The sequence below is a fragment of the Lucilia cuprina genome, chromosome 2 (genome assembly GCF_022045245.1).
Source record: "Lucilia cuprina isolate Lc7/37 chromosome 2, ASM2204524v1, whole genome shotgun sequence".
Taxonomy (NCBI): Eukaryota; Metazoa; Arthropoda; class Insecta; order Diptera; family Calliphoridae; genus Lucilia; species Lucilia cuprina.
This window is the reverse complement of record NC_060950.1, coordinates 14,935,106-14,962,938: the sequence shown is the minus strand read 5'-3', so window position 1 is coordinate 14,962,938 and position 27,833 is coordinate 14,935,106. Positions and strand designations below refer to the sequence as shown.

General features: G+C 31.1%; 3 protein-coding genes across 3 annotated transcripts in view; 1 reads left to right on the top strand and 2 right to left on the bottom strand.

Annotated features, from left to right (window-relative positions):
* The window catches only part of LOC111684178 (bone morphogenetic protein receptor type-1B), a 245,163-nt gene extending 221,467 nt beyond the window's left edge, over nt 1-23,696 (bottom strand). The window contains exon 1 of the mRNA XM_046956575.1: nt 23,595-23,696. Coding sequence (XP_046812531.1) covers nt 23,595-23,685 — 91 coding nt within the window. The 5' untranslated portion in view covers nt 23,686-23,696. The remainder of the gene's footprint in view (nt 1-23,594) is intronic.
* Nucleotides 11,420-17,324, top strand: LOC111678823 (probable cytochrome P450 4ac1). Its single transcript, XM_023440241.2, is given in 8 exon segments — nt 11,420-11,715; nt 11,782-11,985; nt 12,060-12,141; nt 15,230-15,330; nt 15,397-15,655; nt 15,728-15,945; nt 16,009-16,320; nt 16,414-17,324. Coding segments are annotated over 8 exon segments (1,539 nt in total). The 5' UTR covers nt 11,420-11,516; the 3' UTR covers nt 16,578-17,324.
* A 3,068-nt stretch (nt 23,697-26,764) lies between the features above and the next one.
* Nucleotides 26,765-27,734, bottom strand: LOC111678812 (60S ribosomal protein L34). Its single transcript, XM_023440223.2, has 3 exons — nt 27,714-27,734; nt 27,325-27,397; nt 26,765-27,233 (listed from the first exon to the last, which is right to left on the bottom strand). The coding sequence occupies exons 2-3, from the start codon at nt 27,387-27,389 to the stop codon at nt 26,843-26,845; spliced, it is 456 nt and encodes a 151-aa protein (XP_023295991.1). The 5' UTR covers nt 27,390-27,397; nt 27,714-27,734; the 3' UTR covers nt 26,765-26,842.
* Between the last annotated feature and the right edge of the window lie 99 nt (nt 27,735-27,833).

The following is a 27,833-nucleotide window of genomic DNA, read 5'->3' as shown; positions in this document are numbered from 1 at the left end:
TATGCGAGCATGTAGGGGGGATATTCCAAATTGTAATGTTTCCTCATTTATTGATCTTTGCTTGGAAATATTCGAAAATTCTGATTTTTTATCACCACATATGTAGCAGTACCAAGTAGATGATGTTCCTGTAATGGCATTTCCAACTTTCCCATCAATCATTGTAAGTTTTAAATCATAGGACATGTTAAACGAATAATTTTCTATTTCGATTGTTATAGGTTCCAAGTTTTTAATTTCGGCTTCAATACGATTTATCAAATCTTGCGTTGTAGTTTTGGATTCCTTTATATACTCAAAGCTTATTGGCCTACAAAAAGCTTTGGATCCTGGAGTCGAATTCTTCCAAATGTCATCGAAACTGGTTGATGGAGAATCGCTGTCAGCATACTTTCGAATTCTTAATGGAACTAGCGATGCCATAAATACACTTTTATACTCGGAAGATTCACTTGTGTTGATTTGTTTATATTCCGAGAGTGCTGATAATCCATCACATCCCCACTTACAAATGAGTTGAAGATCACAAGATGATTTTATAAAATTTTTAATTTTACATATATCAGTTTTATCCACTTTATTTTTATGTGCAGTTTCAATATATTTCAATAAGAAGTTCACTTTATCTTGAAAAGGAGCTGAAGAGTGTTCAAATAAAATGGAGCACAAATCATTTTTTTTAGTACGATCGCCATGGTTAGAAAATTACAAATAATTACAAACAGATATAAACCTGTCTTATATATTAATTACAGGTACTTAAATTAAATTATTTTTTAAAGGGTTATGATATTCTACCTAATATGTCTAACGTATCCTTATGTAATGAATTTTTCCTCAATAGGTCACTTTAATAAGCTACCTATTAAAGTGACCTATTGGGGTAAAAATCATTACAGTTTAAAAAATAATACCTGAAATTTTTTAATATATGTAACAAATTTAAGAGTTAACGTTATGGATGAAAATAATAGTGCTAGGTAAATTTTCTAAAAGATGTTGAGTTTTCCCTAATTAATTTGTCACTTAAAAAACATTAGGTAGGCATGTTATATATCAATGGAAAGGTAATTTTGTCTATTTTTCAAAACTGTATATAATTTTTGAAAATTAAAAAATTCGCGGAATACTTTTTTTTTAAAAAAATTTAAAAAAATGTTTTTTATTCAGTTTTTGCGAAGATACAAATTTTTCAAATTGCAATAAAAATTTTATTTATGAATATTTTTTGATGAAATTTTACAGTTAGGTAGATTTTTTTACTCAAAATCTATAATTAAATAAAAAGTTCGAATTTTCTTATTAGAAATCCCGGAATTCCCAAAAAAGTTTTAAAAAATCCCAAAAATGGGATTTTTTGGTTTTTTGCCTATTATATCCATACCAGGGGCGGGGTTATCGAAACCCGTTACAAAATGATTAAGAACATATTGGGTCATATAAAACAGGTCACTATAATTTGATATCGACTATGCGATTTGAGAATTTTTGCTCAAAATTGAATTTTCTATAAAAAAATAGGGTTTTTTGGATGGACCTGGTCCCCTCGGTATCAAACATTTTTAGGTTTTGTTTCATTTATCGTATTTTATGTAAAGTCAGCTTTTCAAAAGGTATAAATTCTATATACATCTTCTTAGAAACTTTTTAGATAACTTAAAAAGAAAAAGATACTTTTTTCCCAAAAAAATGGCAAAAAATCGCCTTTTTTTAATTTTTTAAATTAAAATGCCTATAACTTTGGACTCAGTCATGATTTTTACATAATTTTTTCACTGCTTGATATATAAACTTGTTGTTAAGCGAATAAAAAAAGAAATGGCGAAAATCGGGAATATTTGGACCCGCTATTATCAAAAAACTAAAGTAAGGACGGTAAAAATTTTAAAATTTTAATTTTTAAATGCGAATATCTCCTAAACTATAAGAGATAATTTACTGCTATGACGACATTTTTTATAGTGCTCGATGAGGAGATTCTATTCTATATTTTTAAATCGGAACTCAAATGAAGAAATAGGATCGTTTTAAAAATTTAACATAGCCGAGGTGTCCTAATTTGAGGACCCCCTGCCGGGCCCCTGGTTGGCCTATAAGGTCCAAATTCAAAACCTAAACTCGACAACACCTCCTCTTTGTGCATACCAAATTTCATTAAAATCGGATTAACCGTTTAGAAGTTACCGAATTATTTCCCTCTTTTTTTTTCCTATACCACTGTGGGGCGTTAAAGTGCGATTGCCTCAATCTAATTGGAAATAACGTCAAGGGATCTGCAAGGCAACTCGACTCTATAAACATGGGAGATATTTGGTTGCCGCAGAAAGGTCTAACGTTATATGCAACACGAAGCACAATTCTATTATTGAAGTTCAAGGAGTTGTCTTACTCAAAGGTGATCGCGAATAATCGTTTCGTTCACAATTTTATTATTGAAATCCAAAGAGTTGTCTTACTCAAAGGTGATCGCGAATAACCGTTTCGTTCATGCGATTTAACTCTTTTTTACAAATCTCGAATTTCCTTGGAACGGAAGGGCTTAACGTGCGATACAGAATACCAGACAATCGTATTTTCGAAGACCAAGCTCGAAAAGGATGTTATCGTGCGATTGCTTCAATATTATTGGAAATAACCTCAAAAGATCTGCAAGGCAACTCGACGCTATAAACTTGGGAGATATGTATATGGTTGCCACAGAAAGGTCTAACGTTATATGAAACACGAAGCACAATACTATTATTGAAGTTCAAGGAGTTGTCTTTCTCAAAGGTGATCGCGAATAATCGTTTCGTTCACAATTTTATTATTGAAATCCAAAGAGTTATCTTACTCAAAGGTGATCGCGAATAATCGTTTCGTTCATGCGATGTAAGCCCTTTTTTACAAATCTCTAATTGGGTTGGAATAGAAGACCAAGTTCGAAGAGTGTGTTATCTTGCGATTAACTCAATCTTATTAGAAATAACGTCAAAAGATCTGCAAGGCAACTCGACACTATAAACTTAGGAGATATCTAGTTGCAATAGATGGGTCTAACTTTCTATGCAACATGAAACACAATTGTATTATTGAGTCCAAGGAGTTAGTTTACTCGAAGGTGATCGCGAATAATCGTTTCGTTTATGAGATTTAATTTAATGTTTGGTACTGCAAGCCAGTAGTGATGACAAAATTTTGTGAACTTGGGCTTATAGGCTTAAAATATCACACAGAAAAAGACACAATTGAGTTATTGAGGACAAAGTTTGGAGAGAGAGAGTTATTATGTTTCAGTATTATCCAAACATACTTTTTAAGCAACAGTTTCTGTTATACTCTATTTAGATCGATATTACATGGATGAAAAACATGATTCATAAATTTTAATGCAAAAAATACACAATAAATGGTTCAAGCACTACTTTACGTATTTGGAACAATTCCCTTTTTAAAGCATTTCAAGAGAAAAGGGACTTTTCCTATCTCATTCTCTGTCCTCATCGGCCGTATGAAAACACTCTCACTCCTTCAGTGTCATCCATAAATTTGTGTTCAATCGGGGGTTAAATGATTCAGGGACCACTTTCGATATCAGGAACAATTCATGACTAAAATTTGATGAGTTATCTAGCTCTCTCTCTCTTTATAGGTATCAAGGTAAGCTCTCGCTCCTTCAGTATCATCCATAAATTTGTGTTTAATCGGGGGTTAAATGATTCAGGGACCACTTTCGATATCAGGAACAAATTATACCTAAAATTTGATGAGCTATCTAGCTCTCTCTTTATAGGTATTAAGGTAAGCTACTTTTTCAACCAGTGGGTGGGCGAGTCACCACCGCCCCTTTATGTATCATACACGCCAGTGGCAATTGTTCTGTTGGTCCATGTACAAGCACTTACTTCAAAAACGCGAGCTATATTATCTCCAAGCATTGATGTTTACAACCATGTACATGAGATGGTGTCTGTTAAGTCGGCTACAGCTCTTAGAAACGTAATCCGTAAAGCAAAACATGTCTCCTCTTCGATTTCTTCGAAATTTGTTAAAAATCATAAGAAGAAATCTTTTCAGAAACTTTATAATTTTACCGATCATAAAAACCTTAAGCTTTGCAAAGTTAACTTTGCTTATCGGCTTAAGTTTATGTAAGAAAACAGTCTCACTGTTCCGATATCATCCACGAATGTGTGTTCAATCAGGGGTTAAATGATTCAGGAACCACTTTTGATATCAGGAACAATTCATATCTAAAATTTCATAAGTCATATCGCTCTCTCTTTTTATCATCTTCGTTTACAACCATGCAGATGAGAAGGTCTCGGCATAAGAGTCGGCAATAGGACCTAGAGACGTAATCCGTAGACTGAAACACGAATCCAGATGAGAAGGTCTCGGCATGAGAGTAGGCAATAGCACCTAGAGACGTAATCCGTAAACTGAAACACGAATCCTCTTTATAGGTAACAAGATAAGCTAGTTAACGCTCTAACTGTTCTAACACTTAACTGATCTTGACGTCCTCAATTTTCTTCTTTTTTTTTGGTGAAATCTGCCTTTTAAGGGTTAATTGTCGCGCAGCTAGAGCTATTTTATTATTGACATTTTTGTTGCAAACTCATTTTATAGATTTTTAAACGTACAAATAATTTTTTTTACGTTGTTTTATTTTCATTTCTACGTATAGTGCGTGAACGCATTTTAACTATGAAACCAAATACGCATTTTTTTTGCCTGGAAAAACTCCATAGTCTAGTGTCTAGTGCTGTAGTATTGTGTGAGTGTGGAAATAAACTATAGAATGATTACAATTCAGCCGAAAGACTACTGTTTTGTTTTTCATATAGTCTATAGATGGTTGGTTGCCAATGATGGTCATAGCATCTTGGCATTAAGTTGAAGCTTGATGACATGTTTGGTCATTTTAAAATCGATGGGAAAATAGTTGTGTAAATAAGTACGAGTTTGGTTTTCTTTTTTCTTCTTATTTCATTTTACTTAATATTGATTAGTTTTTTTGTTGTTGTTGTTGAAACTTTTGCAACATATAGTAGCAGCTATAGTTTTGGTTGATTTTTCTTTCTCTTTCCTAGTAGTAATGTATGATTGACATCTTTTTCCTTTTTTTTCTATTGATCATCATTATTATTAGGAGTAGTAGAAGTAGTAGTTGGAGTTATACATATTAAGTTCAGCTGATCAGTTTGCTAAAATATATGTATGTCTGTTGCAAGTGTCTACAAATAACAACTATGGACTTGCAATGATTTGTACATGTTTATGCTGACTAAAAACAGTAAAGTTAGCGGCAGGAACAGCCATCCATCAATAATATGTAGTTGTGGATTTGGAAACAACAACATCATTATCATCATCATCATTGAATTAATAATCAAACGAACAAACGATCCATCGATCGATCGATCTCTCTTATTTACCGCCAACAACTTGATATGTAGTCAGGTTAACCAACAGTTGCTGTAAATGATCTACCAGCCAACCATAAACGTAGAAAAGTTGAAAGCTATAACAGCAGCAAGTGATTGAATTTTGAAAAACTTAATAATTTATTTCATCGCTTACGGATTTGATGATCGATGTTGTGGCAACATTATTAATTTGATGTTGTTTTCGGTAGGTATTATATCAAATTATCTCTTCAGATCTCCATCTCCCTCTCTCTCTCTTTGAATCTTATCTAACTCTAAATATCATAAACATTCTATCATTTTCTTTTTTTTTTTGCTGCATTTTGACATTTAAGGAGATTTTATGTCAATCTTTATAATTAAAGTTATTAACATTTTATGTCCATATTACAGGATTACAATGTAGTTTTGTACGTACACTTGTTGCTAAGTTTCTATATTTGTCAAAATGACCATAATTCCAGATAGTTTGTTAGTAATAATAATAACAATCTTCTTAAGGATGGGAATTTTTTAAATTATTATGATGGAATAATGACGAATGATGAAGAATGATGATTATTTTAAATGTTTTCTGTCTTATTTTTGTATTTATTACTGTTGAAAAGAGTTGAGGAAATGAGTGACAGCATGTGTCATTTGTTAGCTGAGTTGCTGTATTGAGAAAAAAGTTTGTAAAGCGTTATATACTAGTGGAATCTTTATAGAAATAGTTGTGACAGTCTTGGGTATAGTTATTTATACTAAATATCGTCATCAGTATTTAATTGTTATATGTTTCCATTTCTTTATTACGTTCTGTTCTATCCAGAATATTTAGGCATCTCCACAAGGTTTAAAATTACTAAATGCGTAAAGAGTTTTGCTAACATCAGCAGTTAACGTTTATTTTCAATTTCTTTGGCACTTATGTTTCCTTGAGTCCCTCTTTGAACTTTTGAAAGAAGCTCTCTCTTGCTATAAAATAGCCAAGTCCCTGGCCCGTCTGCCATTAAATTTCACATCAGGCAATCACCCCTATCGCCAATCACCATTTCAAGTGAAATATGTTCCCTTTTCACTTTTTTCGTTCACTAACTTTTTTGTCGTGAAAAAAAATGAAATTTGTTAATGGAATTTTGTAAACATTGAACAGCTGTTCCATACAAAATCAACTATTGTGAATGAATTGTTCACAACAAGTTCACAATAGCAATTTTCCCTTCGAGGGAAATGAAAATTTCAAGGGAACAAACTTTTCACTTCTGTTGGCGATAGGGGTGAATGTCTTAATAAGTGTTCCTGCTCATAGAGACTACTATGACAATGAGCATGAGCTAGCTAAAACAGGATCTGCTTTGAATATCTAAAGTTTGGTAAGCTCGACAGCTCACCAGCAATTGGTGGCAATTGTATATGGCTTTGCTGGTACAGGTAACAGCCTTTTGCTCAAGAACTCGAGCAAAACCATTGCTGTCCCCTTTGCTTAATTTCCGAGATGAAAAAACAGCATCTCTGTTGTGTCGGCAACAGCACCTAGAGACTTAATCCGTAGACCGAAACACTATTTCATCAAACACTATGGTAAATCGGGTATGTTATCGGATACCCGGACAAGAAAAGTATCACTTGTATAATGGTATCTCTTGTATAAAATCCTTTACATCCACCAACATTTAAAGAGAATGGCATCCAATGGACTCACTCCAGGTATACTGATGGGTAAGTTCCTAATACTTTAACATTCATCAATAACTGAATCAAGACAATGTCCGAAAGCCTACCTTGTGGGCTACCGACCGTGATACCAAAAGAGATCGAGGATACATTCATGATCATCAGCAGTTTAAAAAAAATTACATGCAAGAGGTATGTCAGTCTTATTCCGGATTGCTATACACCAAAATGTTTGAAGATGATTTATTATCTGGGTCTAAACTTAATGATTTTCTGAGATATCTCCCAGCAACATTGAGGTAAAAAAACTAAACCAGCCGAGTAGAGTGGTCCTGTAAAGACTGAGTCCTCTACTTCACTATCTATATACTCTAACACAGTCTTCTCCATCACCACCAGCGATCACCAACCCATTGAATATTCGATCATTAAAATGTGTTCGCTTGAAGGATCCTATTCTGATCGCATCAGTCATACTTCCATTAAGTTTAATGTTTACTCACGAGGAGTAACTCACTACTCGCTCACATCCTAGAGCGAGAAAATCACTACCGCGAAAAAAAAACGATTTGTAACCATGAAGTTATCCAAGAAAAAGAAGATGTCTATCGTGTAGAGAAAACGATTTACACTTATTATTATAATAAACTTATTAATTTTGAGATTGACACTCATTCGAAGTCACAATTAAAATATAATTAAATGATAAATTAAAACAAGTATGAGTGTATAGTCGAGCGTAGCCGATCATATGACACCCTACACCAGTCAGTATGTATGTTAAAAATGAGGATTATTTGTTTTTTTTTTTAAGTTTATTTCGGAATATTTTTATTTTTTTTGGGCAAAAAAGAGATTTTTTATAAGAGGGCTCAAAGGGGAGTAGGGCAAAATATGGCCCTATCCTTAAAAATGTTGGTAGGGGGAATTAAGTCTTCTTCAATATTATTTATGTAGAATTTAAAAGTGTTATTATTGTTTGTAAGTGAATTTTGACATTTCTGAAGGGGATTTTGTATAGGGGATAGGGTCAAATCCCGATCATTACAAAAATCGGTTTTGTCGACTTTTGTTAACATAATAGATCATTTAAATTAATTATAAGCCAAAAGGCCCTATTTGGGGGGTACGGTTGTATGGGTGCTAGTGGAAATAATGGACCGATTTTAACCATTTTCAATAGGCTTCGTCCTCGAACGACTCAGAAAATGATTCTAAGCCGATTAATATACTTTAAGGTGGGTATAGGACGAATATTTTTGTATGTTACAAACATCAGCACAAACCCTATATACCCTCCCCATTAAAGTGGTGTAGGATATAAAAACTAACAATGTACTTTAACAAAAATTATTTAATAATAAATTTATATGTAATAAATTATGTTTTTTCTTAACTAGTTTAATTTATAACCATATGTAATTATTATAAATTATATTTAAATTAACTTTTAACAATCATATAGTCAAGATGTATAATTGCAGCAAGACACTTAAAATAATAATGTGTATATAATAGTTAGACCATTTCCCCAAGGAAATTCTTTAGATAATCATTTCTCGCGAAGAAACCGATTGCATAATTTCAACCGATCTCCTTCACATAACGCGAAATCTTTTAACCAAAAAGAATTTTTCAATATTAAATGTTTTAGTTTTTTTCTTAGAAATGGTGTAAAAAGTTTATAATTACTTACAAAATAAGTAATTTATAGATCAATAAAAACGTTTGCATGCTTTTGCATATGTGTTCTAAGTACGTAAGTCATCATTTAAGTATTTGTTTTTTATTTTTAAAATTTTTTACGGTAAAATTAGAAAGCGATTAAATTAATGATAAATGAAAAATGTACAATTAAGGTGAAATAATTAGAAAAACCAACACAAATATTGGACGTAAAAGACATTATGTATTTCCTATATGTTTTCGAATACTTAGATATAAAAAACCTTTAAATTTCTGGACCGAAAAGGCTCACTAGGTTTTTAAAGGTTCTCAAATAACAATTTCGTACCAATTCAGAAAAATGTTCAGAACATCGTCGGGTGGAAAGGTATTCAAATGTTGTAAAAATTAATTAACGAACACAAGAGTAGTATCCCAGGACATGTAAGACTTTAAGCGTCAAAGGATTAGCTATTTCTTAAATGCAATAGAAACAAAACTTAAGACTCAATAAAATCGTAAATGTGTCGTCATCATCCTAAAAGTTATGGATTGCAATAACACCAAGGAAAGGAGAGACCCACCTTGGTAATGTGCTTTGAAGGGAAGTCCTTTCGCCAACTTCCTTAAAGTTATGGATTGCAATAACGGCAAGGAAAGGATAGATCCACCTTGGTAATGTGCTTTGAAGGGAAGACCTTTAAGTCCAGCCACTTGTATAATATCAAAGATCTTCTGTTTAAATTAGGATCGCTCGCGATCATCACACTTTATACATACTGCGTGCACAGTTGCTTCAACTTCTAGGACTTCCAGAGCTTTAAACCAGGATCATGAAATCTTTTCTTTCTCTGTAAGAATTTTTGATAATAGCGAAATATATCTTGAATATAACTTTTGATAATGAGGGATAGCAGTAACAGCAAGCTTCGGAAAGAACCTTGACGTAAGTCATCACAGCCGGACACTTGCATAATAACAAAGATCGATTCGATTCCTTTTAGTTGACATATAGCTTACTTAGCTGCTCAGACTTTTAGGTCTTCTTGGGCTTTACACCATTATAATAAACATTGACCGATGTTAGTCTCCAGGAGAGAAGGATAGAAATTTTAAGAAGTTTAAAGCATTTCGTACCATATCTGTTAGCTTTAGCAAATGATCAAATTAACAAATTTGATCATTACCCGTTTTTAAACCGGCAGTCTAAATATAATGGTAGTACCTCTTATCCCGGATTGTAATAACATCTAGTGGCGGGAAGATGGTTTGTATCTAGGTCTAAACTTATTAACTTCTTAAGATATTCCACGGCTTCAGCTTTCGTTTTTAGCTTTATCCGCCAAGAGAAACAGATTCCTTGTCAATTACTTCATATATTCAACATTGGTGAGTTATCCGAGTCTAAATAAAATGGCTTTCTGATATACATATCTCACGGCTACAATCTAAATCTAATATTATACAATACTATATCTGACGCGTAGATTGCTCCTGTAAAAAATGACTTCTTTCGTCTCTATTTGCCTGTTTGCTTAACCAACATCCATATACACCAACATGGTCTTCTCCTTAAAAAAAACTCTCAAATAATAACATCTGACAATAAAAGAGATCAGAGCTTTTGCTATTTCTACAACATCACTATATAAAAGATTAGAGCTTTTGCCAATTCTACAACATTTGCTATCTTTTAATCTCATCAAATCACCTCACTATCACTATAAATGCTACTCAAAACAAGCCTTACGTTAGAGTTCCATTCTGATAGATTCTTCTTTATAGCCGTCCAGCGTCCCCATTTCTTTCATATTACAGTCTCAAAATTTTATGAATTAAAATATTTTTCTCAAGAGAACTAAATACAAATTTCACAACAGAGATCAGAACTTTTGCTAGTTCTACAACATCTGCTATCTTTAAATCTTATCAAATCTCCTCACTATCACTATTAATACTACTCAAAATGATCTCAACTGTTTTAAGAGATCAGAGCTTTTGCAAATTCTGTCTTTAAATTTCATAAAATCTTTTCACTATCACTATTAATGCTACTTAAATGACCTCTACTGTATTAAGAAAATGTCATTCAACTAGACAACAAAAAATAAAACGCAATCAAACTCAGTTTCATGACAATGATTCTGTATTAAAACAAGTAAGAATCTATAGTCGGGCCTGGCCGATCATATGATACCCTTCACCAGTGAATAGTAAGTAAAAAATGTGGATTATTTTTTAATTGTAATGCGTTTAAATTGTTTTTTGCTCTATTTCTAGCTTGTGTTTATTGATTTTGAAATCATATTCTAAAGGGGACTTTGTACGAGGGGCTAATGGGGTCAAATGAACACCAGTAACATTCAGACTTGTACAAAACTATGTTGTGCTAATTTTGGTAGAATTACTAGAACATTAAACATAATTATGGACTCAAAAGCCCTATTTTGGGGGGGTACAATTGTTTGGGGGTTAAGTGAATTAAAGAAGCGATTTTAAACATTTTCAATAGGCTGTAGGGTATAAAAAAAAAAACATTCACTAACTATTAACTAGGGAGAGAGTGAATAAATCCCATATTTTTTTTTAAATATTACAATTTCAGATTATACACACTCATACAGTAAATGAACTAAAACTGTCATGTATGTATAATTAAAAAGAATATTTTATATTTTTTTAGTACAAAAAGTTAATTCAAAACGAAAACATTATCTTTGAAAAGTTTAACAAAATATTATATTCATATTCTTAAATAAATATTTACTTTCAATAAACTACAATATGTGGTTTTTCCTAATATTATGTGTGATATTATTAATATTTATAAAATATTTATTAAAACTTAATAAAGATTATTTTATCCTAAGTTTATGTAAACGTATTAAAACCATAGATGGCAAGCCGTTAGAAGAAAAAGTTGTTATCATACCGGGTCTAACAAGATTTGGTAATAATTTTGATTTATTAACCATGACACCAGGTAAAGAAAATGTTTATTATAATTTTATACAAAAAAATTATTAAACGAAATTGTTTTTTTTTTTAGAAAAATTATTTAATTTTTGTCGTGAAAAAAATGCTTTTTCTAAAGGTAAAAGCTATTTATTGCATTTTTTATTTTCCACTGTTTATAGCATAACAAATGCTGAAGATGCTGAGGAAGTTTTCCAAAGTACTACTATAATAAAGAAAAGTTATATTTATGAATTATTAAAACCATTTTTAGGTGATGGTTTATTAATAAGTACAGGTTAGTTATTTTATTTAAAAATTAAATTTAATTGCTTTTTTTTTTTTGGTTTCACAAAATTATTTTCATTTTAGATCAAAAATGGCATTTTAGACGTAAAATTTTAACACCCGCTTTTCATTTTAATGTTTTGCAAAGTTTTAATGAAATTTTCAAGTAAGTTTTTATTTTTGTAGTTGTTGTTTTTCAATGAGATAAGAATATATAATGAGATTTCTTTAGTTTATATATATTATTTTTATGATAATTAAATGACATTACAGTAACGTTTGTTGTGATCTTTGATCTTTGCTATATAATGTCAATTTACATAACTATAGTGGGAAGGGTATTATATGTTTGTGCAGATGTTTGCAAAATTCAAAAATATTGCTCCTGTACCAGGCCTATCAGATCACTCAAGGCCTCAAGATCACTTTCTGTACGTCTATTTGTGCATTCATGTAAAGTTTGTGCGCCTACAACAGATCTTAGTTTTGAATTTGATGACAATTGACACATACTCTTCTCTTGACCCATGGTCGAAGCCCGTATTCATGAACCCTAAATAGGATTATTGAGTTCAGAATTAAATGCCTTTAACATTTGCAAAAATCGCACAACTTAGTTTAAGATATATAAAGTAAATTCAAAAGATACTGACGGTAATCCTAATGAACGGACGAACATTTTGCCCTGTTAACAATCTATGTTTGTTAATGCGATAAATACATGATCGTTATGGATAAAACCCGGATTGTTCACTTATCAAAGCCAGTTCCGAATTCAATGTTCTTTAACCTTAACAAAAATTGCACAACTTAGTTGTATACATAGTAAGTCCAAAATATACTGACGATACTCCTGATGATAGGACCTAACTTTCCACTGTTCCATAATTAATCTAAGTTTGTTGATGCGATCGATGCATGATCGTTTAAGATGGAAACCGCCTTGTTTCATACATTATTAAGAGATTTTGATTAGTTGGACATAAACTTCATTTGGTCGGAGCCAGCAATCGCGCCTCCTAAATAGTATTTTGTCCAAAAGATATTGGCGATACTCCTAATGATAGGACCTAACTTTCACTGTTCCATAATTAATCTAAGTTTGTTGATGCGATCGATGCATGATCGTTTAGGATGGAAACCGTATTGTTTCTTACATTATTAAGAGGTGTGTGCAATATCAATTTTCATTTTTAAGACATAATCTTCTCTTGGTCAAAGCCAGCAATCGTGCCCCCTTAATAGGATTGTTGAGTTTAGAATCAAATGCTTTTTAACCTTTACAATAATCGCACAACATAGTTTTAGATATAGTAAGTCCAAAATTCCTAATGTTGTGAACTCATTTTCCTCTGTTCCATAATTAATCTAAGTTTGTTATAACGATCCATACATGATCGTTTAGGATGGAACCCGGCTGGTTTCCTACAACCTCATTTTATTGAAAATGTTACATAATATTGGTTTTAAATCTAGTGATGTTCAATTCTAAATGACTCAATGGAAACTTTATCTTTATGATTTTGTAAGATATGAAGAATTATATAGTAGAGAGTTCACATGAACTCATTGTGGATGTGTTTAAGTTTCGTGAAAGCTTAACAAAAGGTAGATTTTCCCTATGGTTATGCTTATCTAGCGAAAACACTTGTAGGCCATTTGGTCCATTGTGATATCCTTAAAGTATTCCTTCCTAATTTGGGCTGCATTATATGTATTCCTATGATTGCTGAAAGAACTAGGTTACTTTCCTTTAGAAAAACATCTTCGAATCCATCTAAGCTTGTGTCAAGATATCGCTTTCTTTCACAGCAGTTGTTGAAGAGATTATAATCAACTATTACATGCGATCTGTCCTGAATATACGAATCCTTAACAAGTTTTTTCTGTCTATCTTGTTCAACCTTGATGAAAGATACCAGGGAAATGACGTGCTAGCATTACCTCTAAGCTGCCAACCAGAGAATCACAAAATATGTTACCACGGGTGGCCAGTTGCCCGCAGGACTATGCCTTAGCTAAGTTAGTTAAGGTTTCATCGAAGTCAATGTAGTGGCTGTGGCATAAACCTAAACTCGCAGGAGTTTTACACGGTGAAATATAATTTCGGATTTTCAGTTCTTAGGTGCTGTTGCCGAATAAACATAGTCAGTTCAGTAGTACATAAATTCTAGGAATACAATGGGATGAGTCTTAGATGACAGCGATTCTCAAAGAATATGAGTATTCAATGATTCGTCATAACATCAATAAGTGTTTGATATTTCGTTGCCCTTTCCTTGTCGGGGTTAGATTGAGCATGCTCGTGACACCTGTTCTTCCCCAACAGGACTACCATGGCAAGAAATTACAGCAAGTGCACGTATACTGGACCGTAAATTTCATATACATAAATTATCACCGACGTGTAAGATACAAAATGGTGCAATGCTGAGTCATTGCAAAAGCTCAGTCATTAGATGAAAAAGACCACTGTGAAATACGCGACATGACACTTCGACATTCATGACTACCGTGTTCAGTATTGGAGCCGAAGGCATTTGGACATCAATTCGACAGAGTGTCGTCTTACTGTGAACATCATTTAGTATGTAGTTCCCTCCCCTACATGCTAACTGATCCGATACAGACGTTTTTTTACATCTTGATAAATGAAATTGTATTCGTGATCATATGATCATCAATAGAATTAATTATGAGCCTAAAGACCCGATTCGGTGGTACGGTTGTATGGGGGCCAAGCGAAATAATGGACCGATTTCAACCATTTTCATTCTTGAACCAAGAAAAGAGTATGTGCCAAATTTCATTAAATTATTTTGAAAATTGCGAACTGTAGCGTGCGCACAAGGTTTACATGGACACACAGACAGATGGATGGACGGACGGACAGACGGACATAACTAAATCGACTCAGAAAGTGATTTTGAGCCAATTGGTATACTTTAAGGTGAGATAATTTTGGGTGTTACAAACATCAGCACAAACTCATAATACCCTCCCCACTATAGTGGTGTAGGGTAATTTCAATTTTAAACAAAATTGCATTCTTTTCGCTTCTTTGAAAGTCAATAAACATCACTTCCACAGAAGGTAAACAAATTCACTTAGTCCTTCTTTTGAAGTAGTAATAAATCTTATTCTTTTGGAAGTACTGCGTTTTATTTTTGCTGGGTATTAAATTAATATTTGTAGAATTAAAGGGGATTTAAACTTGTATTTTTTTTAATCCTAAAATGCTTTCCATTTCACAGAGAGGAAAGTGTAAAACTTTTAAAGAAATTGCAGAAACTGGAAAATAATAAAATTGATGTGGCCGATATTATAACAGAATTTACACTCAATAATATATGTGGTAAGTAAAGTTTTTATGCAAAAGTTAAACTAAATTGAAAAAATCAATATCTTACAAATATTACAGAAACCGCTTTAGGAGTTAAATTAGATGATATAAGCGGCAGTGAGGAATATCGTAAAACTATACATGATATTGAAACAACTGTTGTTCATAGACTCTGTAATCCTTTACTATATTACAAAGGATTATTTTATCTATTTGGTGAGTATAGAAAACAAGTGGATAGCATAAAGATAGCTCATGATTTTAGCAGTAAAATCATAAAGAAAAAACGACAAGAATATTTGGCTAAAACGAAACAGCAACAAGAAGAAAAGCAAGAGTAAGAATTTTTTTGATTAAAGGATATTTTTTTATTATAATTAAAATTTTTAATATTATTTATTTAAAAAAGCAATGAATTGGGAGTAAAAAAACGTTATGCCATGTTGGATACTCTGTTGGCGGAAGAGGCCAAAGGTTTTATAGATCATCAGGGTATATGTGATGAAGTAAATACTTTTACTTTTGAGGGTTATGATACCACTTCTACTTGTTTGATATTTGCCATTTTAAACTTAGCATTACATCCAGCGGTGCAGCAAAAATGTAGAAAAGAAATACAAGATTTGGGTAAATTTTTTTAAGACAAAACTTGAAATAGTTATAATTTAAGAAAATTTTCGATCTTTTCAGCTGATTTTTCGAATTTAACAGTTTTTGATTTTAATAAATTGGAATATTTAGAATGTGTTTTAAAGGAAACTTTACGTTTGTATCCTTCGGTACCGTTTCTTGCTAGAATTACTACCGAAGAGACACGTTTAAATGGTTTAATTTTACCTGCAAATTGCCAAATAAATGTTCATATTTATGATATTATGCGAGATCCTAAACATTTTCCACAACCAGATCTCTTTAAACCGGAAAGATTTTTAGCAGATGTTTTGGTAAAACGTCATCCCTTTGCTTTTGTACCCTTTAGTGCTGGCTCACGGAATTGTATTGGTTAGTAGAGGGAATTCTTATGAGGGTTCCAGCCAGCGTAATTAACTTCTCATTGCTTCTACATATCTATTCATCTATTCCTTTTTCTTTTAGGTCAAAAATTTGCCATACTTGAAATGAAATCGGTTTTGGTGGCAATTTAAAAGAATTTTGAAATTATGCCCATAACCAAATTGGAAGATTTAATATTTGAAAATGGTTTAATATTAAGAACACAACAAAAAGTCTATGTTAAATTAAAGAAAATTCAGAAATGAAACAGAACAGCAACAATTACAGTTAATTGCAAATACCGTTAAAATGGATCTAACAATCCTATATATTTACTATTAATTTTTTTCTTTTTTCTTTAAAAGAAAACATTTTGTGGGAATATATCTAAACTGTTCAATAAATGTTTAATCACATGGCATTGGTTGGTTTTCTAGTTTTTCTTTGATTACATTTTCTTTAAAAAAATGAAAAGAAAAAATTATTTTAAAATTATCACATACATGTCCATTAGTGGCATGTTTCATGTTACTTCAACTCTGCCACAGAATGTGAAATATTTTGGTGTGATTTATAACAAGAAATCAATTTGCTGGCATCAAATAAACCAAGTAAAATTTTGTTTTGATTGTCTTGATTAAAAGCAAAAAAAAAAAACATAAAATAAACTTTAATTTCTTTCACGTTTAGGTGGTTAGAAGAACAGCGTAAAAAAGTTTAAATATAAAAATACCTTGGAGTGTTGTAAGTTTTAAAATGATTGAAAAAAAACACTAAACGTGATGTAAATTTTTAATATAAAATTAAAGATAATTGAGAAAAAAATACTGAACTAATAAATTAAAGAAGTTATAATAGTTATAACTGTAAATAACTTAACGCCAGTTAACGGGTTTCAAAAGACAGAAAAACAAAATTCCCTTCAGAAGCAATAGTTTAGAATATAAAATATAATTCAGAATGTAATTGTTTAAATAAAATGAATTAAGTTATATAATCGTTTTATTTAATCTAGAAAAAAATCTATAAAACACTTGATCTTACTTCACATCATGCGTTGAAAATGTTTTCATAAAAAATTTTGAAAATACAAATTCAATTTATATGAAAAATGAAGTGAAGTAAGGGGAAGAGATTTACAAAATAAATCCCTTAGTTAATAAAATTCTATGATATATTAAAAAATGCATAAAATTTTAATTAAAACTTAAAAGTAACGTTTTATTCTAACATTACACGATACCTATACTCTAAGCATTTAAAGTGCCATCTAGTGTTAAGTAGCAAAAAATCACAAAATAACAGTCTACTTTTAGGATGTAAAATTTTCGATTACTTTGTTAAATACATACAAGTGATGAGTGATAATTGTGTAGAATCATCGATAAACCAATCGTCAATTTATCATATGTAGCTAATTATTAAAATTTATTATGAAAAGCCCCTACTTTTGTTTAGAGGTTGTCATGTATTCATGTGGACATTTGTAATATCTGATATTTAAACTTTAAATAGTCTAGTTTCTAGTATAGACTATGATGTAGTATAAAGTCTAGTCTAAAATCTGTTATTTTGTCTAGCCTATAGTATGTTCTATAGCCTAGAGTCTACTCTATAGTCTACTCTATAGCCTAGTCTATAGTCTAGTCTATAGTCTACTCTATAGCCTAGTCTATAGTCTAGTCTATAGTCTAGTCTATAGTCTAGTCTATAGTCTAGTCTATAGTCTAGTCTATAGTCTAGTCTATAGTCTAGTCTATAGTCTAGTCTATAGTCTAGTCTATAGTCTAGTCTATAGTCTAGTCTATAGTCTAGTCTATAGTCTAGTCTATAGTCTAGTCTATAGTCTAGTCTATAGTCTAGTCTATAGTCTAGTCTATAGTCTAGTCTATAGTCTAGTCTATAGTCTAGTCTATAGTCTAGTCTATAGTCTAGTCTATAGTCTAGTCTATAGTCTAGTCTATAGTCTAGTCTATAGTCTAGTCTATAGTCTAGTCTATAGTCTAGTCTATAGTCTAGTCTATAGTCTAGTCTATAGTCTAGTCTATAGTCTAGTCTATAGTCTAGTCTATAGTCTAGTCTATAGTCTAGTCTATAGTCTAGTCTATAGTCTAGTCTATAGTCTAGTCTATAGTCTAGTCTATAGTCTAGTCTATAGTCTAGTCTATAGTCTAGTCTATAGTCTAGTCTATAGTCTAGTCTATAGTCTAGTCTATAGTCTAGTCTATAGTCTAGTCTATAGTCTAGTCTATAGTCTAGTCTATAGTCTATAGTCTAGTCTATAGTCTAGTCTATAGTCTAGTCTATAGTCTATAGTCTAGTCTATAGTCTAGTCTATAGTCTAGTCTATAGTCTAGTCTATAGTCTAGTCTATAGTCTAGTCTATAGTCTAGTCTATAGTCTAGTCTATAGTCTAGTCTATAGTCTAGTCTATAGTCTAGTCTATAGTCTAGTCTATAGTCTAGTCTATAGTCTAGTCTATAGTCTAGTCTATAGTCTAGTCTATAGTCTAGTCTATAGTCTAGTCTATAGTCTAGTCTATAGTCTAGTCTATAGTCTAGTCTATAGTCTAGTCTATAGTCTAGTCTATAGTCTAGTCTATAGTCTAGTCTATAGTCTAGTCTATAGTCTAGTCTATAGTCTAGTCTATAGTCTAGTCTATAGTCTAGTCTATAGTCTATAGTCTAGTCTATAGTCTAGTCTATAGTCTATAGTCTATCTAAGTCTCTAGTCTATAGTCTAGTCTATAGTCTAGTCTATAGTCTAGTCTATAGTCTAGTCTATAGTCTAGTCTATAGTCTAGTCTATAGTCTAGTCTATAGTCTAGTCTATAGTCTAGTCTATAGTCTAGTCTATAGTCTAGTCTATAGTCTAGTCTATAGTCTAGTCTATAGTCTAGTCTATAGTCTAGTCTATAGTCTAGTCTATAGTCTAGTCTATAGTCTAGTCTATAGTCTAGTCTATAGTCTAGTCTATAGTCTAGTCTATAGTCTAGTCTATAGTCTAGTCTATAGTCTAGTCTATAGTCTATAGTCTAGTCTATAGTCTAGTCTATAGTCTATAGTCTAGTCTATAGTCTAGTCTATAGTCTAGTCTATAGTCTAGTCTATAGTCTAGTCTATAGTCTAGTCTATAGTCTAGTCTATAGTCTAGTCTATAGTCTAGTCTATAGTCTAGTCTATAGTCTAGTCTATAGTCTAGTCTATAGTCTAGTCTATAGTCTAGTCTATAGTCTAGTCTATAGTCTAGTCTATAGTCTAGTCTATAGTCTAGTCTATAGTCTAGTCTATAGTCTAGTCTATAGTCTAGTCTATAGTCTAGTCTATAGTCTAGTCTATAGTCTAGTCTATAGTCTAGTCTATAGTCTAGTCTATAGTCTAGTCTATAGTCTAGTCTATAGTCTAGTCTATAGTCTAGTCTATAGTCTAGTCTATAGTCTAGTCTATAGTCTAGTCTATAGTCTAGTCTATAGTCTAGTCTATAGTCTAGTCTATAGTCTAGTCTATAGTCTAGTCTATAGTCTAGTCTATAGTCTAGTCTATAGTCTAGTCTATAGTCTAGTCTATAGTCTAGTCAATAGTCTAGTCTATATTCTAGTTTATAGTCTAGTCTAGTAAAATTTACTACATTTTAGAGTCCAGCCCTTATTAAAGTCTGCAGTCTAGTCAAAAGTCTAATTCATACTTTAGGCAAAAGTTAAGCCAAGCAGTTAAGTTTATAGTCTAGTCACTATATACTTATTGTTTAGTTTATAGTCTATTCTTCAGTTTAGTCTCAAGTATATAGCATCATACTTTATTGTCTAGTCTATACTCTAGTCTATATTCTAGTTTATAGCCTAGTCTATAGTGTAGTCTATAATCTAGCCTATAGTCTAGTCTAGTCTATAGTGTAGTCTATAGTCTAGTCTATAGTCTAGCCTATAGTCTAGTCTATAGTCTAGCCTATATTATAGTTTATAGTTTAGCCCTATAGTATAATCCATGGTATAGTCTATAGTCTAGTCTATAGTCTAATCTAAAGTCTAGTCTATAGTCTAGTCTACAGTTTAGTCTCGAGCCTAGTCTATAGTCCAGTCTATATTTTAGTCTACAATATAGTCTTTAGTTTAGTTTATAATTAAGTCTATAGTTTACTCTATAATTTAGTCTATAGTTTAGTCTATAGTTTATTCTATACTTTTGTATAATGCCTAGATTATATTCTAGTCTATAATTTTGTCTATAGCCTAGTCTATAGTTTAGTCTATAGTCTGGTCGTTATTTTAGTCTATAGTCAAGTCTATCGTCTAGTCTATAGTTTAGTCTATAGTCTAATCTATAGTTTAGTCTACAGTTTAGTATATAGTTTAGTCTATAGTTGGTTATATAGTTTATTATATAGTTTAGACTATAGTCTAGTCTATAGTTTAGTCTATATCTAGTCAATAATTTAGTTGTAGGGTAAATGCACCTAATGTCGGCATCACCCAGTAGTCGGCATCTTTTACATAAAAATGTAAATAAATAAGAAAAGCTGTACAAATTTATTAAGGTTTGATCTATATTTCATAGAAAATATGGTCTTTTTGCTTTATGAAATGAGTAAATTTAAGTAGGATTACTAATTTCCTCTCTATTTGACGTTTTTTAGTGACAGCTTTGCAGCATTTGTAGTACTGTCAGTTTTCTTAAAAAAAATTTAGTTTTAGTGCCACCTTAAACAAGTGAATATTTATATGAAATTAAATGATTTATTTGACAAAAATTGATTTAAATGAAAGAAAACAGTTGAAATATTCATTTTAAAGTGAAAAAGTTAGTTAAAAATATATTTTTTTGTAATTTTAATCGCTGCCGCCATTAGGAACACAATTTTTTATGAATTCTTATTGTCGGCATAGGGGTGCCGACTACTGGGTATTAAGTTCGATCATACGTATTCTATAGTCGGCACTCTAAAATTTATTATTTCTCTATAGAAAATTGGGTATATTACTATGAAAAATTTCTATATAACAATTTTCTCTTCAAAAATTATATGTATAACAGTTATTTTTGTAAAAAAAATTTATGTATAACATTTCTCTATAAAAATTTATGTATATTACAATTTCCTCTATAGAAAATTGATTGTACAACATTTGTTTCTATAGAGAATTATGTGTATACAATTTTTTTCTATAGAAAATTTTATGTATAACAATTTTTGATACAAAAAATTATGTGTATATCAGTTTTCTCTATGAAAAATTGTGTGTATACCCTTTTTTTCTATAGAAAATTACTTCTATAATAGCTTTTTCTACAGAAGATTACAATTTTTTACTACAGAATATAATTTTCTATACAAAAAAAATATGTGTATAACAGTTTTATCTATTAAAAATTTTGCATATTGAAATTTTTTCTAACAAAATTGCTTCTTAACTGTGTTTTTACAAAAAATTATGAGTATAACATATTTTTCTATAGAAAATTCCTAGTATGACAATTTTTCTATAGAAAAGTGTTCTTATTATAATATCCTCTATGAAACTTATGTTAAATTTGTTCCTATAGGAAATTGCATATTTTTATAAAAGATTTTCTTTAAAAAAAAGTACATATAACACTTTTCCCTATAAAAAATTACTTTTTTCTCTAACAAAAAATATAATATTGTACAGAAAATTGCATGTATAACTCTTTTTCTATAGAAAAAATGTTATTATGTATACTTATTACAATCGTAATTATGTTCATAACATATTTTTCTAAAAAAAAAACGATATTATTACAGTTATTTCTATAGAAAAAATTTAATTAAATATTTTCTTTGGAAAATTGTGTATATATCACTTTTTCTATAAATAAATATGCTTTTTTCAAACAAAAAATCTACTGCCGACTATAGGGACATTTTTTGTCGAACTTAGGAACACTGGTGCCGACTATTGGAAAATGTGGAGTTTTTAACAAAATTTACAAATTACTCAAAACTAGTTATTTGTTTTTCAAAAAAGGTAAATAGATCTAAAACTTAACTAAACACATAATTGAAATAACTAAAAATCATCGTAATAACATTTACCGACTCTTTAGGGGGATAGTTTGAAAAAGAGAAAAAAGTTAAACTGCCGACTATTGGTACATTTACCCTATGTCTAGTCTATAATTTAGTCTATAGTTTTGTTTATATCTTAGTACAAGGTCTAATCTGTAGTTAGGTCTAAACTGTAAAGTTTATTCTAAAGTATATTCACTATCTAGTCTAATCTGCTGTCTTGTTTATAGTTTCGTCTATATTCTAGTCAATAATCTAATATATAGTCCAGGCTATTGACTAGTTTATGATCATATCTATAATCTAGCCCTGCATATAAATATATACATACATATTTATAATTGAACATATTTACCATAACCTCCATCAAAGTTTCTATAATTGACCGACCCCAAACCTTAGTCCAAGTTAAATCATTTTACCGCCTTATTGTTACAGCAGCATTTTGCGTTAAGACTATGTGGCTAAGTTAAAAATTATTTTTCATTATTTATTCCGATTGGTTCCTGTGCGAAAAATTTATTGTCATGGCAATGAAATTTATGAAGCTGTTGTAGGGTATCACAAGTTCGGCTAGACTATAAATTATTTGTTTTACTTTTCCACAATATTGTAAATTAAGATTTTTTTGTAAATTTCGTACCAAGAACTAGATTCTTTTTAGTTAAGAAGGAATTTGATAATATATTAATTTTCTTCGTTGATGATGGCATTTTTGTTAGATTATTAAAAAAGTATTTAACATAAAGTCTCACTCACATACAAAACGTTGGAAAATGAAGCACACAGACGGACGAACAAGCACCAATTTGTATTAATTATAATTTTATATTGATATATCATTTAAAATAATACATAATTATTTTATGTTATAGTTTATAAACATAACAAATTCTTGTTACAACAACCAATCATCATAATTTATAAACAAATAAACAAAATTAAAATTTCCAATAAAAACAAAAAAACACCACACTATTCTCATTCACTCAGTTATTGCATTTTTTTGTTTGTTTGTTTTAAACTCACTAAAAACAACAACAACAACACCTGTTTAAATTCTTATTGGAGTAAAAGAGTACACCATATACTGTAGCAACAATTAAAGAGATTCGCGTACAAAATAAAAAAAAAATCAAACTAAAAACTACACAGAGCGAAGCCTTATAAAATTATTTCAAGTTTTCACTTAAATTTCATGGATTTTTACACAAATTTCATATTTATTATTAAATTTATCGGTTTAGTTTAACACCAACCTGTTTTTAGTTGTAAAAATATGCTTAGAATTAACACAAAACGCGTAAAACACTGACGACCGTCGCGGTAACAAAACATTTTTTCGGCCATTTTTTCACAAACTAGTGATGTTAACACTGAGATGTTGTCATATTATTGAAGTGAGTATTGATAGAGAATGTCATCTCTATTATTTGTTTAATGGGGAGCAGGGTTGTATTTTTCTTTAATCCTTTTGGAATGTGCGGGTGTTTGGGGTATTGTTCTAATTGGAAATTGCAAATGACTGTTTTTGAAATACATTGAAATATATTCGAAAATCGACGAATTATGTAGGTTTAGTTACTATTAAGTAATTTATAAGCGTTTTCTGAAATTAAACTATGTGCGGGACCTTAGATAAAATGAGTCTGGTAATAAGTCATAATATAATTATAATTGGATTTTGATATTCGGAGTTTATCATGTCTGTTCTGTAAACCGATTCGCTTTCAAAACCGACAAGCTTCTAAAACCGAATTTGGTGTTTTATAAATCGAATTTTTAATAAAAAAATTCAAAAAATAAACATATTTTGTGTTAAGTATTGACTTTATTACTAATTAATTCTCCTAGTTCTTCGAATCGGCACACCTAGTGCTAGGATTATTGAAAATTATTAAAAATTAGCTTTTAAATTGTGCATTATAATCAACTGATTTAAATTATCTTTAAAGTTTATTTATCTTATGGAAATTAAAACTTATATAAGGCTATCTATACACGGTTGTTAGATCTTACAATGTTATCAGAAAAATGTCTGACAACTGTGTCAACTTATAATTTCTGTCTTGAAACATTGCCAAAAATTGTTTACACGATTCTTATGCTATGTATACATGGTTGGTAGATCTAACAATGTTATCAGAAAAAGTCTGACAACTGCGTCAGAAACATTGCCAGAAATGCTTTACACGGTTGTTGGATCTTATGCCATGTACATACATGTACATCTCCATTGAGCTTTTCAATTCGATTCATATCATAATATTCTATATTTCGATTTGAAATTCCGTTACAATCGTGCATTAAAATAAAATGGAATTACTTTTAATTATACCCTACACCACTATAATAGGGAGGGTATTATACGTTTGTGCTTACAGTATACCGATCGATTCAAAATCATTTTTTGAGTCGATTAAGACATGTCCGTCCGTCTGTCCGGCTGGCTTGCTGTCCATGTAAACCTTGTGCGCTAGGTACAGGCCGCAATTTTCAAGATAATTTGATGAAATTTGGACCAAGCATGTTTTTTTTGCACAGGGACGAAGCCTATTGAAAATGTATTAAATCGGTGCATTATTTCACCTAGCCCCCATACAACCGTACCTCCCGATTTGAACTTTTTATGTCATAATTACGTCAAATATTCTATTATCTCTCTAAAAATTGGCATAAATAAGTTTTACATAAGTATAAATGACACTGCAGAGGATCGGCCCTTATTTGACACTAGCTGCCACACAAACCCCCCTTCAAAAAATGTCTTAAACGTCTAAAATTGACTTGTAACCATTTGTATCGCAATGAAACTCAACAAAACTAACTGTTATTTAAAAATATTTCCTAAATTTCCCGAGGATCGGCCCATATTTGACCTATATAAAGCCTCATTTAGAAATTTTAGTTTTTTATCAATAAATTGCTTAAATATTTTGGAATAATATTCAACATTAAATCACAAGATATATATCTAAGCCTGTTATGCGTTACAAACTTGATGTGTTTGACACACTTGTGTTTAGTATTCTGATCCCTTATAGAAAATCACTTTATCAATTGTTTCAAAAATTTGATAAATCAAACACCTAATCTGATGATTTTAAGAAAACAATCTATGATATTAGATTCCTCCTACCGCTAGTACAAAACTGCTCTATTCAGATGCGGGAGTTAAAGGCGTTATCTTTCTCGACTACTAATTAATATACTACATACATAACAAGGGTATAACAATATCAGACGTTCCCACGACAATTGGATCTTCGATCCGAAACGACCCGGGTCATAATCGGCTAAAGATTGTCAACCCAGCGACAGCTGTATCAACCGAAAGTTTTTTCCCCAGGAAAGAACTATCGGCCACAGTCGAACTGTAACAACAAGAACAACCATATCAGAGCTGTAAATTAATTCATTTTTTATCTTAATTCGTTTACGAATTGTCTTAATTTTGAATTAATTCCTTTTATGAAAATGAGAATTTATTGAAATTTGAATCAATTCAAATGAATTTGGTAAAAATTAATACAATTCATTTCCAATTCAAATGAATTCCCCAAATGAGTTGCAGTTCGACTGTAATTCAAATGAATTGCAATTTGTTTTTAATTTAATTGGAAATGAATTGCTGTAATTCATTTGAGTTGGGAATGAATTGCAATTTATTTTTACCATATTTATATGAATTGACTCCAACTTCATTCAATTAATTTTTTATGTAAAAAGAATTAATTCAAAATTTTCTAATTCAATTCACAAATAATTCAAAAATGATTTGATTCATTTACAGCTCTGATGCATATGCATGTTTGACAACTCGAATATGTAAGATTATAATTGACCCTAGCACCCATATAAATAAGGTTCGCGTTTAGGATTCTCCAAACTTAAAAATACCTGAGAAATCGATGTATACAAACCTAATTTCTCTCTTTTAATTATGGGCAGGACCCGAACATTATCTAAACACCCCATTCTATAAATCCTCGAGAGGTTCATATATAACAAGCTTATAGTAAACAACAAAATTATTGATGGTCAAGTCCTATATATCTTCTGAAATTCACATTAAATTTACGGAATATAAGACTTGAATATAAACACCTTTACGATTTCGCGTTATGTATAAGTTTTCACTATCTTTCCTAAATTAATGGCAAACGTTTTCTTTTTAACTTGACACTTTTTCCAAATATTTCTTTAAACACTTTCCATCCATTCTTGACCACTGTGGTTGAAATCGTTAACTCTTTTTTTCTTGTTACAAAATAAATACACATTAACATTTTTTTCATTAAAAAACAATTTGTTTTAGATTTCTTTGTTTTAATGTAAAAATGTTTTTCACTTCATCTTTTTTTATCAATGTTGTTGACATTACACTGATATTTTTTTGTATAATAAAATTATTAATTTTGTATACAACACACACGTCACTTAAATCTTAGGAAGAACTAACTTAACACTCAAAAACACTCTGCAGCTAATTTGGATGTTAAATTATTTACTTCTTGGATTTGCCGGTAGCTTTTTGAGCGGGCTTCTTGGGGGCAGCTTTGCCGGTAGCCTTGGAGGCAGTCTTGGCGGGCTTCTTTTCGGCAACCTTGACGGGTTTGACAGGCTTGACGAGCATTTCACGTTGGCTCTTCAAAGCCTTGACGATCTTTTGTTCCTCGATGAGGAAAGCACGAACGATACGTTCGCGCAAACAGCCATGACAGAGAACACCACCGTAGGTACGGGCGACAGTCTTTTGGCGCTTGGACAAACGGCTACGTTCGCAGGGACGAGTGGGGCGGATACCCTTCAACTTTTCCTTACATTGACCGCACTTTGGGACAGTCTTGTTCTTCTTGACGTATTGGTAAACCAAACGACCACCAGGGGTGCGGACACTGAAATAGAAATAATTCACATTTAATTCCAAAAGTTATCTTGTTGCTACAAAGCAAACGAAATGTTGCTGTAAAGTGTTTGTTTACTTACATACGTCTCCTGTTGGATTTGGTGTTGTAGGACAGACGTCTTCTTAAAGTCAAACGTTGAACCATTTTGTCGGCTATTTTATATAAACATTCCAGCGAATATCATCATTAATTACAGGCATCATTGTAGCAATCACATAATCAAAACATTTGGTCCAATAAAGAAGAGCAATTCGTGGGCGCAAAGAGTTTGTTTGTTGTAAGGTTGTCAATTTGTTTTGTAGCACCGAAAAAAGTTAGAAAATATAGAAGAAATTCAATTAGTTTCATTGCATCACTTAATTTATAATCTTTAGTTTCAATTTCACTTTTATTTGCTATTGTTTTTATTTAAATTTATTTGATTTTTCATGATTTTTTTAGCATTCGAAAAATTTTCAGTACGCATACCTTCAAGAAAAAAACTAGAAAGGAAGTTGTCGGTATTGCAGTTCACCGACCTGAAGTTGGCTGCGCTTTTTGACAGCTGTCAAAACTGTTAATTGAACATCTGTTGTTGGTAATACAGTG

Excerpts from the sequence above, each read along its gene's own strand:
- LOC111678812 (XM_023440223.2), bottom strand. The coding sequence starts at position 27,389 with ATGGTTCAACGTTTGACTTTAAGAAGACGTCTGTCCTACAACACCAAA. Across the intron at positions 27,234-27,324 it reads AAATCCAACAGGAGACGTAT|TGTCCGCACCCCTGGTGGTC; the intron begins GTAAGTAAACAA and ends TTTCTATTTCAG.